The sequence below is a fragment of the Mustela lutreola genome, chromosome 2, assembly GCF_030435805.1.
Source record: "Mustela lutreola isolate mMusLut2 chromosome 2, mMusLut2.pri, whole genome shotgun sequence".
NCBI lineage: Eukaryota > Metazoa > Chordata > Mammalia > Carnivora > Mustelidae > Mustela > Mustela lutreola.
Window position 1 is genome coordinate 87,921,607 of NC_081291.1, and position 17,554 is coordinate 87,939,160.

General features: G+C 36.6%; 1 protein-coding gene across 1 annotated transcript in view; it reads right to left on the minus strand.

The window, feature by feature from the left end:
* The window catches only part of KCNH8 (potassium voltage-gated channel subfamily H member 8), a 384,883-nt gene that overhangs the window by 130,398 nt on the left and 236,931 nt on the right, over nucleotides 1–17,554 (minus strand). The window contains exon 6 of the mRNA XM_059162514.1: nucleotides 4,095–4,252. Within this exon, the coding sequence (XP_059018497.1) occupies nucleotides 4,095–4,252 (158 nt within the window). The remainder of the gene's footprint in view (nucleotides 1–4,094; nucleotides 4,253–17,554) is intronic.

Sequence of the window (17,554 nt, forward strand, 5' to 3'; positions counted from 1 at the left end):
CTGTGCTTTTATTTCTTTTTCTCATTCTTCTGTGCCAAGTTTTATTTTCTTTTCCTTCACAGCCAAGTTCTCATCTGTCAGTTCTCTGGTTCATTGTAAATCAGGCGATTCCATGCCAGTATTTTGCAATATCTACTTTGTAGCTTAGAGGAATTGCCAGGGGTAGAGTTTATTTTATAGGTCGAAGAATCTGACAGATAGATGACAGTTTTGTAATTGAAATGAAACCTCAAACAGAAATCCCAGATGGAGGAAGCCATCTGCTGTGGACTGAATTTGTCCCTTCAAATCTCATGTGTTGAACCCTTCGCCTTCAATGTGATGATAACGGGTGATGGGGCTTTTGGGAAGTGATTTGGTTTAAATGAGGTCAGGAGGATGGGATCCTCAAGATGGGATTAGTGCCCTTATAAGAAGAGCCCAGAGAATTCTCCCTTCTCCTCTCCTCTCTTCTCTTCTCCTCTCTTTCTCTCTCCCCAAATCCCTCTCTCCTTAACCCAGGGTCTCTCTCTCCCCTCAATATGTGAGAACACAGCAAGAAGACAGCTGTCTACAAGCCAGGAAAAGAACCCTCATCAAGAACCAAACTGGCTGGAACCTTGATCTGGGACTTCCCAGTCTTCTGAGAAATAAATTCTTCTTCTGAAAAAGAAGACTTCTTCTTTTGAGAAATAAATTACTATTGTTTAAGGTACCTAGTTAATGAGATTTTGTTATAGCAGACCGAGCAGACTAAGACACCACTCAACATAGAATACTGATGTGAGCAATCTCCCCATCTTCTCAGACCATAAAGATGAGTTTGAGGGAAGAATGGGGGACTGTCCTTACATGAGAACAATAGCCATTTGGAAAGATAGGGGACACACAACTTAGTGTCCAGGATCGGGTAGCCTTAGTGATTTTGCTGACATTTTTTAAATAAACTATGCTTATTCCTATCTGGGTCAACAGCTTCTTGCTATAAAATGTGAGTTTGGGCTCTTAATGAATGACATAAGAAAGAGGCACATTTGATTTAGATGGAAACATATAATCTAAAAAAGGGAAAGTATTCTTTCTACTCTTGGGATGCAGTTCTGAATTTGTCACTGATAAAAATTAGAAACCGCTTATAGGCAGGTGCAAGACAGTAATGTAATCATCAGAACCCCCTACGAACGGCAGTTTCCCCTATTACCAGGAGGACATGACCACCCCCGGCTATCCACTACAGGGGAGAAAGAGAGAAAGAGAAGTTGATTAACATGTACTGAGGTCTTTCTGGGTGTTTGACACTTAGGAAGGTAGTTTATAGAAATGTTGGCTTTTTAGGCTGCTGAGAAACCCTGTAGTGATTTCTGTACTCATTTTGCCCATTTTGATGTTAACTTCCCCAAGGAAGTCACTCAGATAGTAAGTAGTAAGACTGGGATTTATACTTTTGTCTTTTTTCACTCTATCATATTTTCTATCTCTCATTCACAGCTTTGTCTCTCAGAGTGCCTTTCATAGTGATTTACACATAGTAAATTTTATTAAAGAAATGTGTGAGTTGTATATAAAATATTTACCACCAGCAATTACAGGCAAAGTAAAAATTAGAGTATCTAATACATTTTTGATGGTTGTAATGAATTTTTGAATGTCATCTGCAGAGATGAACTTACTGGATGTATTTTAAATCTGGAAAACCAACACCTGTGTTTGCTTATTTATTTATTTCCTTTTTTTTTTTTTTAAGTCTGTGCAGTATAAAAAAAATCATATACTCATAGCTTATGTTTTCCTAGGGAGTAAACACAATACACTGAACAAGCTTTTCTGTTCAAATAGAATATTTCATCTTGAATAATTTATTTGGGGGCATAGCAAATTTATGTGCCAATTTGTTAATGATCACATGCTTCCTCCTGTGAGAAACAAAAATTATCACTGTGAAGACAGATTCCTTTATTCCTTCCTCTTTTTCTTTCTTTCTAATGTAGATCTTGATATATAACTTGCATTCTTTATAAAATGTTCATGTCAGATTTCACAAGACAGAATGAAGAAAGGAAGCAAGAATCCAATAAAAGTGTGTAAATATTTAAAATTCATCAAAATATGAGAATTAGACTTTTTTCAAAAATCGTTTGTGTTAATTTTAGGCAGTGAGGATGTTAATGATATATTAGCAGGTTATATATCTTAAAATTGTATACATTTTACAAATAATTATATAATATCTATTTTAAACAATTTTATTTGTTCAGTGCCCAAAGAGAAGTGGAATATAAAACAATATTGTTAGTATTTAGTAGCAAAGCAGTAATTTAATTCAGAGCACACTCTATTAAACACCATTTATTTAACAATTCTCCAGGAGAATGTGGAAAATTTTTAACATTTTGTGAATTATATATTTCTTCTGAAATTTTTTTGTTGCAGTCTTGCAAAAACCTTGTTTTAAGTCATTATGCTTTCATTACAGTACACTTATCTAGTCAAATTCAATTTTAAAAAGCACTTTAAAAAGCCTGGATAACAATTCAAAGTGGCCCTGATTGATATTATACACTAAATTTTTCCCCAGAGGTTTCCTTCCAGTTGACTTATAAACCTCTTAAAGATGTTGACACTCTCAACTTTCCATCTTAAAAAAAAAAAAAGAAAGAAAAAGAAAAGAAAAATACTCTCATATAGGTCATCAACAACTGCACAAATCTGCACTAAATAGGCAGGATTACAGTTCAATCTTCATTATGAAGTCAATAAGGACTCTATTTGAAAAACAATGATCACTTTAATATTGAAAACTATGCCTTTAAATTCTTGATAGAGAATCTCAAGGGGTTGTCGACTGAGTAAGAAATATGTTTGATTCGAACTAATGTTTAGTAAATTTTTGCCTGCTAAAATTTGTTACTCTCTTAATCTCAGGAAACAAACTGAGGGTTGCTGGAGGGGAAGAGGGTGGGAGGAGTGGAGTCGCTGGGGATGGACACTGGGGAGGGCGTGTGCTACGGTGAGTGCTGTGAAGTGTGTAAGCCTGATGATTCGCAGACCTGCACCCCTGAAACAAATAATACATTATATGCTAATTTAAAAAACTTTAGGAGCAAATTGCATCATTGGCCCCAAAATGCTGTTAAATGTCCCTAAATTCTCTCTATGTATAGGGAACACTTAACGCTCTTAAGAACAACCATTGTTCAATAGTAAAGATAGCTGCTACCACCAAGGGACGTACTTGCTTTTCTGCGAAAGGCATGAGGTTGTGTTAAGAGTTTCCATGAAGAAAGAGGAGAAGTTACAATCCTACAGAAAAGTCAAAGATCCAACAAAGCTCTCAAGTTCATGGTCATGGTATCATTTATGTTTCTGTTCCTCCCAACATTTTTACAAGGACGTCTAAGAATTGGTTGAATTCTTATATTAATTTCAGTACTCTTCTGTATTTGGATCTGTCCTATCTTTGTTTTGCCAGTGAATAATGAAACACTCAAGAGGTAGAGATTAAAAGTCCTAAAACTAGAAGAAATCTTAAACTCTACACCAAACTTTGGAGGCAAATAACTGCCTTAGGAATGAAAAATAAGGCTTGTATTCCTGCAGATGGTTTCCTTACCAAAGGATTTGTTCTGAGTTGCTATTGATGAAACTCTGGCTTTTGGGATATCCTGGTCTAGGTATTTATTTATTTTTTAAAAGATTTTATTTATTTATATGACAGACAGAAATTATAAGTAGACAGAGAAGCAGGCAGAGAGAGAGAGAGCGGGAAGCAGGCTCCTTGCTGAGTGGAGGGCCTGATGTAGGGCTCTATCCCAGGACCCTGAGATCATGACCTGAGCCAAAGGCAGAGGCTTTAACCCACTGAGCCACCCAGGGACCCGATGGTCTAGGTATTTAAATAACTCAAACCAGTAACGCAAATTTTAAAAGGAAGTAACTTCTTCAAATGGACTGTCTGTGGCTTATATATCCTTGGCCACTTTGGCGTCTTTATTCAGGAGGGCATAAAATCCTAGGTGCACAGACTGTCACAAACACTTAAAACCTGAACATGTGGAAAATAAACACAGGGTTAAAAATAACCTTTAAGGTCATGCAGAAGGGAGCTCTTTACTCACCACTGTGACATTGAAAGCATACAGGAGATCAAACGGCAGGGCTGCGATTAAATCAATGATGAACCAGGTTGTGACGTAGTGGATGCAGATTGATCTTGCTTCAAAGATAACTTGGCCAGACTTGCTGACATAGGTTGTTCGGAAATTTAAAATAATATCTGCTTGAGAAAAAAAGATAAGAGAAAGAGGAGGAAGGCGTAGAAAGAAGAAAAGGAGGAAAGAAGGAAGGATGGAGGTAGGCAGACACGCGGGCAGGGAGGAAAGGTGGAGGAAGAAAATTGCATAAAATTATATAAAATCAGTCAAATAGTAACCTCATAATGTGTTTCAGACTGATAGCACCTGAAATTCTCTTCTTGACAGATCCAGTTTAATTCAACGAACAGGTATTGAGGAAGGGTGAAGGAAGTAGTGGGGCCACACGTTAGCATAATTAAATGAATAAAAATTACAATAACAACAATAGTCATCAGTTACTAAATGCTCACTATGTCCTTGGCATTGTCCTAAGAACTCAGCATAGGTTATTTCACTTAATCCTCAGAACATGTTCTTAAGTAGACAGTATTACCTCTATATTAAAGAGGCAGAAACTACTTTTTTTTTTTTTTAACTAAGTCTTATGGAGGAAAAGTAACATATCCATGATCATAATTTCAACAGTGCCAAAGATGATTTTGAACACAGATATAATTTCTAGTTTGTAATCTTTTTTTTTAAATAAAATTGTACTTTATTTCATGAACGAAGTTTTACTAATCTCTATGTAGGCAGAGAATCATCTCTGCCCTAATGGCACTTATATTAAAAAAATACCAGAAGATTCTTGTTTAACTTTCTAGGTTAAATTTCCCCATTTCATTTTCGTGGACGATGTGATCATTTTCAATCCTTCCTTACATTTTATTATATTTTTATTTTATATTCTATTTTATATTTACATTTACTAAATATTAAGAAGCTTTCAACAATATATGGCCTTCATGAGTGCTGGTAAATGATGACCAGAGCCACAAGGATCGTCTTGGGGTCACTCCTGCGATCTATAAATAAACATCTCTATTAGTCCCTGGGTTAAATATCTTTAAAGCACTGGAAGAGATTACCTTTTCCTTCGTCTGTTTTAGAGCTGAGCACAAACGGGTCATAGGGAATTTCAGGATTGCTACATACATGCAAGGAGGATAATGGTTGAGTATTTTATGGGCCATGAATTCAATACAACATACTTCTCTGTGGAACTTCATTCGTGGGGAGTGCCGTGATTCATGGACTCAGTGAACAAAGGAGGGAATGTGGGAAGAAAATATACCAAAGAAAATAGGAATGGAGGGAGTTACGAAGCAAATGCAAAGCTCTGAGTTGCATGGTTATTGAATGAATTGGAATACTCTTTACAGTTCATTTAAACCTTTGAAAATAAGTAGAATAGGGCTGCGTGAGGGTAAAAATTTGACATCACAATCATGATGAATGGCAGTGATACGACATACATAATGTGTACTAGGTATGTTGTTTTTACTTTTCACTTCATGTTCACATTTGTGGTAAGCAGAATTCAACAATGACCTCTCTCACACAATCTTCTCCCCTTAAGTGGGGTGGAACCTGTGAGCATGATATCATGCCATGGTCATGTTATAGTATATGGCTAACAGGAGATTCGCCTGGATGGCCTGACTTGATCAGGTAAGTCCTGTACAAGCAAGTTTTCTTCAGCTGGTGGTAAGGGATTGGAAACCAGTGAGATACATTCTTCCTGGGCGGGAAGAAAGCAATGGCGATGATGCTGAAAAGATCACGTGACACGGAGAGACAGACTGTCTTTAGTTGTTGACAGTGGCCCCTTGCTGACATCTAGCAAGAAATGGCGACTTCCATCCTAAGGAAATGAGTTCTTCCAACAGCCACATGAGTTTGCAAGAGGATCTTAGGTCCAGAAAGAAAGACCGAGTTGACACCTGGATTTCAGCCTTATGAAGCTCTGAGCAGAGTACCCAGGTAGGCCGGACCTATCTAACCTATAGAAACAAAATAATCAATAACTCCTGTTTTAAGCTACCAACTTTGTGGCGATTGGCTGGGTAGCACTAAAGAAATGAATACAACATGGGGGTTCCTGGTGGCTCAGTTGGTTAAACGGCTGCCTTCAGCTCAGGTCATGATACTGGAGTCCCAGGATTGAGTCCCGCATCCAGCTCCCTGCTCAGTGGGGAGTCATCTTCTTCCTTTGAACCTCCCCATGCTCTCTTTCTCTCAAATAAATAAAATCTTTTTTTTTTTTTTTTAAATGAATACAACATGTGTTCTGTCATTTGGTTCTCATCATAGCCTTGTGAAGAGAGATAATATAGGAACTATGACAAGACAGATTACTATTACATTATTAGAGATACCACAGATGCTGTTAGCATGAGCCCAGTACTATTCTGGACCATTTATAATCATTATCTCATGGACTCCTTACAACAGTGCTAAGAGCTAGACACTTTTATGATCCTCTTTACAGATGAGGAAACTGAGACACAAAGGAACTGAAGTGACTTGTCCAGAGTCACACAAATGATGAAACTGAAGCATGGGATTAGACTCCTCAGCTAGTTAGTGAATGAGCAAGACCCAAATCCAAGTCTCCTAATTTCCAATTTAGTGCTTTGACTTTTGGTACCTTCATAGAGGCCAGTCCCCTCCCAACTCTGGAAGCAAGTTCTGGGGAACTTAAAAAGAAAGTAATTTTTCTAGTCTACTGTGAATAAGCCAACTTTTTTAAAATGGCATTATTAAAAGTCACATTTTTGTCAAAAAAATAAAAATATTGAAATAGTTCTTTGCTAATATTGAAAATTGGAAAGAAGGAATCAGTGGCTAAACCATTCACAAAAGATGAAAACCATCCCAAGATGGTGTCTGCTGCAAAGTAAAAGTTCTATCATGCTGCAGGGCCACCAAGAAGGAACAGAACACTGGAATGCCATCAGGCTGTGAGGGTAGCATGAGCACTTCTCATTCTTTCTTTTCACTTTCTGGGCTCATGTATTTGTTTCTTAGCAAGCCAATTTAACAGGTCAGGCCACCAGCTGTTGCAATAGGGCAGGGATTTCAACTTCCTGCTTTCCAAAAGAAAGCTCAGATGAAGCATATAGGTTTTCATTTTATGAATGAGAGATCCAGAGTTGTTTACCACGCCCTTCCAGTGAAGGAAACCCCGCGGTTTTCCATAACGCAGGCTGAGATAAGTTTGCAAGATCATTGTAAGATCGGAAGGAGAGAATCACTAAATTTTACTCCTGAAACCAATTTTACACAATATGTTAACTAACTAAAATTTAAATAAAGACTTGAAAAAGAGGGGGTGAAAGACCGGAGGGACAAATACCTTGCATATTTACTAACTGATCACCCGTTCTACCACAAATTTCACAGAAAACCCGCTGTCACCATCCACACTCTGGGGCACACCCATGAATGGAGGAATGAATAAAGTGATTGGCCTTTGGTTGATTGATGCAGCAAACATTTTTAAAGCTGTGTAGTAAATTATGTGTTTGACTAAAAAATAAAAGAGGTGCAGATTTCTGAATAGAAAAGACATTTTCCTGGATGAGTCATTACAGAATATCAGTTTAGGAAGCTTTTAAAAAATAATTTGTTACTCATTTGAGTTAATTGGGTGAACAGAAGATATGCTAATTTTAGGTTTTAAAAAGAAGTAATTATAAGACTTTTTTAAAATTATAAGACTTTTATACACAAACAGTGACAATAGTTAATATAAAAGCGATTTTTAGAAAATCTACAGATAAAAGTCTATTTTTGAAATACATGAATACTTCAGGCTTATTTTCAGGGCGATAAAACTCAATTTATATTATATTCTAAGATTTCCCGGACAATGGTCCTATTGTTGTGCAAAACTGTAGGTTTACTCAATGATTAGTATTATTTTTGGAAAGCTCATTTCTAAGAAACCTACTTTTGTCATATGCATAAAAATAGTCATAATTCTGGTGTACTTTGATTTACAAAACTTCACATTCATGAGTTTGTGTGACAATACCAACTCTCTCATGTGTACTATTTTACCAATGACTCAGGAGATTTAAGAACCTTGTTTAAAGCCATGAAGAGAGTAAGCAACAGAGGACAGGGCATCTATTGACACTTGATCCCATTTTCTTTCCATAATCTTCAAGATTACCATACTTCCCAATATATTTCAGAGGGAATAACAACAGGTCGGTGCAGGGAAGTGCATTTCCATTGAGAACCCCTGGATCAAACAAAGTGTCAGCACCAGCCAGGTAAAAGAATGTCACAAAAGTGTCATAGGAGACACCAAACTGAATGTAAGGGAATGAACTCTCTTGGATTCTGTCTGGAGACAGCAGGGAATACTCTGTTTTCTCTTCAGTGATAAGAATGTGATATTGGGGGGCACCTGGGTGGCTCAGTGGTTTGAAGCCTCTGCCTTCGGTTCAGGTCATGATCTCGGGGTCCTGGGATGGAGCCCCACATTGGGCTCTCTGCTCAGCGGGGAGCCTGTTTCCTCCTCTCTCTCTGCCTGCCTCTCTGCCTACTTGTGATCTCTGTCTGTCAAATAAATAAATAAAATCTTTAAAAAAAAAAAAAGAATGTGATATTGGTGTTTGAGAACCAAGAGAAATCAATGCTTGTAAATATCCCCTTAAATGGAAGAGCAGAGATGACTCCCCAAGTTCTCTAAGAGTGAGGGAAGCATAGAATAAAATAAGATTCTGATGAGGAAGAAAAGAGCCTTCCTTCCAGAGCTAGTGTCCCTCCTAAGAGAATCACAGCTGCGAAGTGGAGCTTGGCAAACATTGGCAGTAGTCTCTCCTCCCCCTGTGCTTATCCCACTTCCTTTAAAGGTTGTGTATCTTTGGCAATTAAATCAGTGACTCATTCAAACATTACAGTAAGAATGTGGGCTCCTCCAGACAGTCCACAACCTACCTGAAATGCAACAGTGTGGTTTCTATTTTGAGACATCCGGAGAGCAAAAGTATAATGTTTTTTTGATGTATGTTGAAAATACATGAAGGCATACTCATTGTTATCCAAATTTCTATATGTGGTTTCCCTCATTAATTATGTTTATTATCAACATGCACAATTGTCCATAAATACACACACACACAGTTCAAACCAGGAAAATATTCTAAAAACCATAACAAATTAATTTATAAGAATTTACTGCCTCAAATTCTTACTGTCTCATGTGTTTGTATGTACATAAATAATCCCTTGTAACACATGGTGCTGGTATCATGTGGAATGAGGAACGAAGCAGGGCAACAGAGAATCATCATATGTACTCTACGGGGTTTATAGAATTTCGAAAAAACTGGTCATAATATACACCACCAAAATGAGGTGAAATATAATTAAATTCTCTGACAATTCAGATGGCAATTATTTTCAAGATAATCAATTTGCCTTGTTGCTTTTCAGTTTTACATAAGCATGATTAAAATAAAGACAAATAATGGAGGGAGAACTGTGTACATGTTCTGTTTTCATATTGTTAAGACCTCCAAAAATAAGTGTTTCATTTCACTCCCACACTAAACAGCTATGTATGTGGACTAAAAAGCAGAAAGGTTAAATCTATTTTTTCTAGTTTGATATCTTTGAGAACTATATAATTAGAAAGTAAAAGAAAAAAGGGTGAATTTTATATGGCACAAATTAATAGATTTTTTTCTTTATTAGTATGTAAGCCAGATGGGAAATAATTTAAAAATCATATTGGCTCATTTGTTAAAAAGTAAATTAAAATATAATCGTGTGCATGCAAGCATATGCACCACATAGAAATAATTAATATCTTCATTTAGCTATTTCTTTAAAAATTAATCAATGTAGTACAGCGTGGGTGGAAGGATATTTAACTAAACCAGCTGCCGACTCATATTCTAAAGATACCCTGTCTTTTTTCACTGCTTGTTAGGCGCTCTGAACACAGTATGATGTCACAGCATATTGAGCCAGAAGGTGTGGGAAGATGAATAACCAGGAGCTAATTAATGAAGAAGTTCGAGGGACTAACAATCCTAAGAATGTAATTGATTGTCCATGTTAATAGATGAGATTTTCATGCCATTCTTTCCCTGCTAATCTTGTCAGCATTTGTTGTTCTTGCTTACTATAAATGAGAAATCTGTAAAGAAAAGGCAGCAGGGGGCGCCTGGGTGGCTCAGTGGGTTAAAGCCTCTGCCTTCGGCTCAGGTCATGATCCCGGGGTCCTGGGATCGAGCCCCGCGTCGGGCTCTCTGCTCAGCGGGGAGCCTGCTTCCTCCTCTCTCTCTGCTTGCCTCTCTGCCTACCTGTGATCTCTGTCTGTCAAATAAGTGAATAAAATCTTTAAAAAAAAAAAAAAAAAAGAAAAAGAAAAGGCAGCAGACTCTGAGAACTAGCATTTAAGAACCATGCCTGAAGAAGAAGGCAAGCACGTGCATCAAGGGGTGTTTGATGCTGGTACTGACTTCTCTTTTGTACCTGCGTTAACCATGGTGACCCCTATACTGGGTTTGACCCTCGATATCAACATCACACAGACCCACGCAGAAGGGGAGGGACCTAAAAGTCACTATAACTTGAAGTAAACTTTTGCCACGTTTTTCATACAGACTGCTCCCAAATGACTGGTCTTATTCCTTATTGAAAGGGCTAAAGTATAGCTATTCCTTTCAGCTTGGCAAAATTCTTCAGCACTATAAAAATAACCCTGTTGATGACCTGTTGTGCGCTTTGCCCCATGCAGGGCCCTTGGCACTTAAAGTTGGATAAGATGTGCAAAAAAGGATCCCTTGCGGGATGCCTGGGTGGCTCAGTTGGTTAAGCAGCTGCCTTCGGCTCAGGTCATGATCCCGGCGTCCTGGGATCGAGTCCCACATCGGGCTCCTTGCTCAGCAGGGAGCCTGCTTCTCCCTCTGCCTCTGTCTGCCATTCTGTCTGCCTGTGCTCCCTCTCTCCCTCTCTCTCTCTGATAAATAAATAAAATCTTTAAAAAAAAAAAAAACAAAGGATCCCTTGTCTCACAGCCACAGAATTTGATTTTATTACTGACATCAGTCCACCTTTTGGTGCATAAGTAAGCCCCATCTGTGACTATGGTGGCAGGTCAAGAGAGACAGCACACACTCCCCATGTATCTCTATTAAACCCCCCACTTACTGTCTATAAACTAATTATTTTATTATATTGACTTTGTACATTGCTTTCATTTTATTGTATAAATTTACCATGTAAAAAGACTTCCATATAACATGCACATTGGTATGTGTAAGAACTACCAATTTTGGTTCCCTATAAATTATTCAACTTCATTTCAGTAATATGTAACTTTAAATTAGATATTGAACTCTGGAATTACCAGATCATTTTTAATAAAAATAATTTAATGATTAAACATAAACCTAGTGAAATACCATGATTCATGTATATGCCACTTAATTATAGAAATCCCTTTGGCATACTTCTTCTATCTATAGTTATATTTACCATGTGGTAAACTTTCCAAATTTATGTACAACAGTAATATAAGGCCTGTCATATCTATAAATATCTGAAATTTAAAACCCTAAATGTTTGAGTCTATTAATTTCATATGAAGTAAATATTGTTTATCCAAGTAATAAAACTTAGAATTGATGAAAACTGAGATGGCTTAAAAATGCATTGATATAATTAATGTTTGCCCCAAAGTGAAATCCAACACATACATCCTCATTAGAAAAATTTTAGAGTAAATAAGGCCTTTATGGTTATTACATTTTAATTAGGGCTCTTATCATCATTTTCATATTGGAGGAAAATAGTTCTCTTAGTGTTTATGGCAGTTTTTATTGCTGCTTACCAAATATTCCTGGCTCTCTACCTCCTGGTATGATTATATTTTATGACATTTCCCCACCACCTGAAGAGATTGTGTGTCTCACTTTGGCTAAAATTATGAGAGCAGAAGTAGCCTGAAACACCGGGCAAAATTTTGAAAGCTAGTGAGCAATTTCTCACATTTTCTTCTCCTTGCCTTGATGACCATGGGAACATGGGGCAAGATGGAGTCTCTGTCAGCCAAGGTTTCTGACTAACTACAGTGGGCAGAAATCGCAGCTGACCCACAATGGACATGAAGGAGACATAAACCTCTGTGTTATACCCCACTGAGATTTTGAGGCTACTTGTTACCACAGCCCATCCTAACAGATACGTGTTCCTAAAAGGCTATAGAGCAGAGTGGCTAACAGTGAGTATCTGGAGTCACACTTCTTGGGTTGTAAACCACTGAGCAGCATTAGCTGCCGCTGTTAGTATTATTACTAGTGGTACTACTACTGCCATTCTATAGGCTTCAAAACTGAGAAACTGGGACAATGAATGACTTACCAAAAGTTGCCCAAGAAATTAATACCACTAATTTTATTGATACTTTATAGATCTGATACACGTAATATATGGTGCTAACATGACAATAAAACTATAAAAACAGATAGCATTTTTAAAAGTCTTCCTACCTGATAGGGTTTGTTTTAAGTGCTTTATATGTATTTCCTATTTTGATCCTCACAGGTCACTATGAATTAGGTCTTATGTCCATTCAGTGATAAGGTTCAAAATTAATTTGCCCATGGTTACCCAATTAGAAAATGGGAGAGCTAGAATTTATATTCAGAGTCTGCCTGTATACAACCATAAAATATTTTTTATTATAATTCTTCACCTTCTTGTAGCTTAGGAAGGAATTCTTCTGGTGAGAGATCTATGAATTACTTTTTAAGATTACTTTTTAGAGTCATAAGAAAATATGTAGTATTTTGGCTATAGGTTGCTATATATAAAATTATTCAGCATCTTTAAAACTGTTTTGATTTTTATTTTGTTTTTACTTTTTTTAAGTTTTTATTTAAATTCTAGTTGATCAATACACAGTGCAATATTGGTTGTAGGATTGGAATTCAATGATTCATCAGTTACATATAACACCCCGTCATCTTCAGAACAACTGCCTTTAAAACCTATCATCCACCTAGCCCATCCCCCACCCATATCCCTTAATCAGCCCTCAGTTTGTTCTCTATCTTTATGAGTCTCTTATCGTTTGTTTCCCTTTCTCAGCATACCCTATATGTTCATGTTTTGTTTCTTAAATTCCGCTATGAGTAAGATCATACAGTATTTGTCCTTCTCTGACTTATTTCACTCAGGATAATACACTCTAGCTCCAACCACATCATTGCAAATGGCACGATTTCATTTTTGATGGCTGAGTAATATTCCATTGCGTGTATATACTACATCTTCATTATCCATTCATCAGGTGATGGACATTAGGTTCTTTCCATGTTGTGGTTATTGTTATTAATGCTGCTATAAACATCACGGTGTATGTACCCTTCAAATCTGTAATTTTGTTTCCTTTGGGTAAATATCTACTAGCATCATTGCTGAACTGTAAAGTACTTTCTATTTCTAACTTTTTAAGGAACCTCCATACTGTTTTCCAGATTGACTGGGTTAATTTGCAGTCCCACCAAGAGTTCAAAGGGTTCCCTTTCTCTGCATCCTCACCAACACCTGTTGTTTCTTGTGCTATTAATTTTAACCATTCTGACAGGTATGAGATGATATCTCATTGTGGTTTTGATTTGTATTTCCCTGATGATGAATGACGTTGAGCATTTTTTCAGGTGTCTGTTAGCCATCTAGATGTCTTCTTTGGAAAACTGTCTATTCATGTCTTCTTCCCATTCTTAACTGGATTATTTGTTTTGAGGGTGTTGCATTTGCTAAATTCTTTATGCATTCTGGATACTAAAATTTTATCAGATATGTCATTTGCATTATGTCATCTCTCATTCTTTAGACTGCCTTTTAGCTTTCTGATGTTCCTTTGCTGTGCAGAAGCTTTTTATCTTGATGAAGTCCCAATCGTTCCATTTTTGCTTTGGTTTCCCTTGCCTCTGGAGATGTATCTAGGAAGAAGCTCCTATGTCTAATGTCAAAGAGGTCACTGCCTGTGTTCTCCTCTAGGATTTTGATGGTTTCCTGTCTCACATGTCGGTATTTCATCCATTTTGAGTTTATTTTTGTGCATGGTGTAAGAAAGTGGTCCAGTTTCATTTTTCTGCATGTCACTGTCCAATTTTCCCAACACCATTTGTTAAAGAGACTTTTTTTCCATTGGGCATTCTTTCCTGCTTAGTTGAAGATCAGTTGACCATATAGTTGTGGGTCCATTCCTGGGTTCTCTATTCTGTTCCAGTGATCTATGTGTCTGTTTTTATGCTAGTACCACAGTGTCTTGATTACTACAGCTCTGTAATATAGCTTAAAATCCAGATTCGTGATGCCTCCTACTTTGCTTTTCTTTTTCAGGATTGCTCTGGCTATTCGGAGTCTTTCATGGTCCATAAAATTTTAGGATAGTTCGTTCTAGCTGTGTGAAAAATGCTGGTGGTTATTTCTATAGGGATTGCATGAATTGTGTAGATTGCTTTGGGTAGTATATAGATTTTTAACAATGTTTCTTCTTCCAATCCATGAGCATAGAAATATTGTTCCGTTCTTTGTGTCTTCTTAAATTTCTTTTGTAAGTGTTCTATAGTTTTCAGAGTATAGATCTTTGACCTCTCTGGTTATGTTTTTCCCTAAGTATCTTATGGTTTTTGTTACAATTATAAATGGGATTGGATCCTTGATTTGCTTTTCTGCTACTTCATTATTGGTGTAGAGAAATGCAACAGTTTTCTGTACATTGATTTTATATCCTGTGACTTTGTTGAGTTCATGTATTATTTTGAGCTATTTTTTCATGGAATCTTTTGGGTTTTCTACATAGAACATCATGTCATGTGCAAATAGTGAAAGTTTGGCTTCTTCCTTGCCTTTTTTGGATGCCTTTTATTTCTTTTTAGTTGTTTGATTGCTGAGGTTTTGACTTCCAGTAACTACATTAAATAGCAATGGTGAAGGGGACATCCCTATCTTGTGCCTGACCATAGAGGAAAAGCTCTCATTGATGATGATATTAGCTGTGGGTCTTTAGTATATGGCCTTTATGATGTTGAGGTATATTTTTTATCAAAAATCGATGTTGTATTTTTTCAAATGAAAATATTTTTTCTGCATCTATTGTGAGTATCATATTGGTTTTATTCTTTCTTCTATTAATGTAGTGTATCACGTTGATTGATTTGCAAATATTGAACCATTCCTGCAGTCTAGGAACAAATCCTACTTGATCATGGTGAATAATTCTTTTAAAGTACTGTTGGACTTGATTTGTTAGTATCTTGTTGAGAATATTTGCATCCATGTTCATCAGGGATATTGGCCTGTAATTTTTTTTAGCGGGTTCTTTGGTTTTGGAATCAGGGTAATGCTGGCTTCATAGAAGGAGTTTGGAAGTTTTCCTTCCATTTCTTATTTTGGAACAATTGGAGAAGTCTGGTAGAATTCCCCTGGGAAGACATCCAGCCCTGGTCTTTTGTTTGTTGGGAAATTTTTGATTACTGATTCACTTTCTTTGCTGGTTATAGATCTCTTCAAATTTTCTTTTCTTTTCTTTTCTTTGTTTGTTTGTTGGGAAATTTTTGATTACTGATTCACTTTCTTTGCTGGCTATAGGTCTCTTTAAATTTTCTATTTTTTTGTTTGTTTGTTTGTTTCAGTTTTGGTAGTTTGTATGTTTCTAGGAATTTGTCCATTTCTTCCAGATTGCCCAATTTGTTGGCAAATAGTTTTTCATAATATTCTCTTGTGATTATTTGTATTTCTGTGGTGTTGGTATGATCTCTCTTCTTTCATTTGTGATTTTATTTATTTGGGATCTTTCTCTTTTCTTTTTGAGATGTCTGGCTAGGAGTTTATCAATTTTATAAATTGTTTCAAAAAACCAGCTCCTGGGTTCATTGATCTGTTCTACTGAATTGTGTTTATTTGTTTCTATATCATTTATTTTTCTCTAGTCTTTATTATTTCCTTTCTACTACTGGCTATAGGCTTTATTTGCTTTTCCTTTCCTAGCTCCTTTAGGTGTAAAATTAGGTTTTACATTTGGAACTTTCCTTGCCTCTTGAGGTAGGCCTGTTTTGCAATATACTTCCTTCTTAAGCCTGCCTTTGCTTTATCCCAAAAGTTTTGGACTGTCATGTTTTCATTTTCATTTGCTTCCAAGTACTTTTTTATTTCTTCTTTAATTTCCTGGTTAACCCATTTATTCTTTAGTCAGATGTTCTTTAATCTTCATGTATTTGTGGTTTTTTCTATTTTTTTCTTGTGGTTGACTTCAAGTTTCATAGTGTTGTGATTGGAAAATATGCATGGTATGATCTCTATCTTTTGTAATTGGGGAGGGCTGATTTGTGACCCAGTATGTGATCTATTCTGGAGAATGTTTCATGAGCACTTGAAAAGAATGTGTATTCTACTGCTTTAGGATGAAATGTTCTGAATGTATCTGTTAAGTTAATGTGGCTAGTGTGTCATTCAAAGCCATTGTTTCCTTGTTGATTTCCTGTTTCAATGATATGTCCTTTGCCTTAAGTGGAATGTTAAAGTCCCCTACAATTATTGCATTATCAATGAGTTTCTTTATGTTTATTATGAATTGATTTATATATTTGGGTATTCCCAAATTGGGGGCATAAATATTTATAATTGTTAGATCTTCTTGATGGGTACACTCCTTAATTGTAAGTCCTTCTTCATCTTATTTACAGTCTTTGTTTTAAAATCTAATTTGTCTGATATAAGGATTGCCACCACAGCTTTCTTTTGATGTCCATTAGAATGATAGATGGTTCTCTATCCCCTCACTTTCAATTTGCAAGTGTCTTTAGGTCTAAAATGAGTCTCTTATAGGGAGAGATGGCTCTTCTTTTTTAATCCATTCTGATACCCTGTGTTTTTTGATTAGAGCATTTAGTCCATTTACATTTAGAGTGATTACTGAAAGACTTGAATTCAGTGCTACTGTGTTACCTATAAAGTTGGAGTTTTGGTGACGTTCTTTGCTTCTTTCTAGTCTTTGTTGCATTTGGTCTCCCCCCAACACACACTGAAAAAGTCCCCCTTAATACTTCTTGCAGGGCTGGTTTAGTGGTCATGAACTCTTTCAGTGTTTGTTTACCTGGAAAACTCTTACCTCTCCTATTCTGAATGATAGACTTGCTGGAGAGAGTATTCTTGGCTGTATATTTCTCCCATTCACCATGCTGAATATATCCTGCCATCCCTTCTAGCCTGAGAAGTTTTTATGGACAGATCTGCTGTAAACCTGGTTTGTGTTCCCTTGTAGGTTAAGGACCTTTTTCCTTGTTGCTTTCAGGAGTCATTCCTTTTCTGTGTATTTTGTGAATTTGACTATGATGGGCTTTGGCAACAGTTGGCTTTTGTTGAATTTAATGGGAATTCTCTGTGCTACTTGTATTTTGATGTCT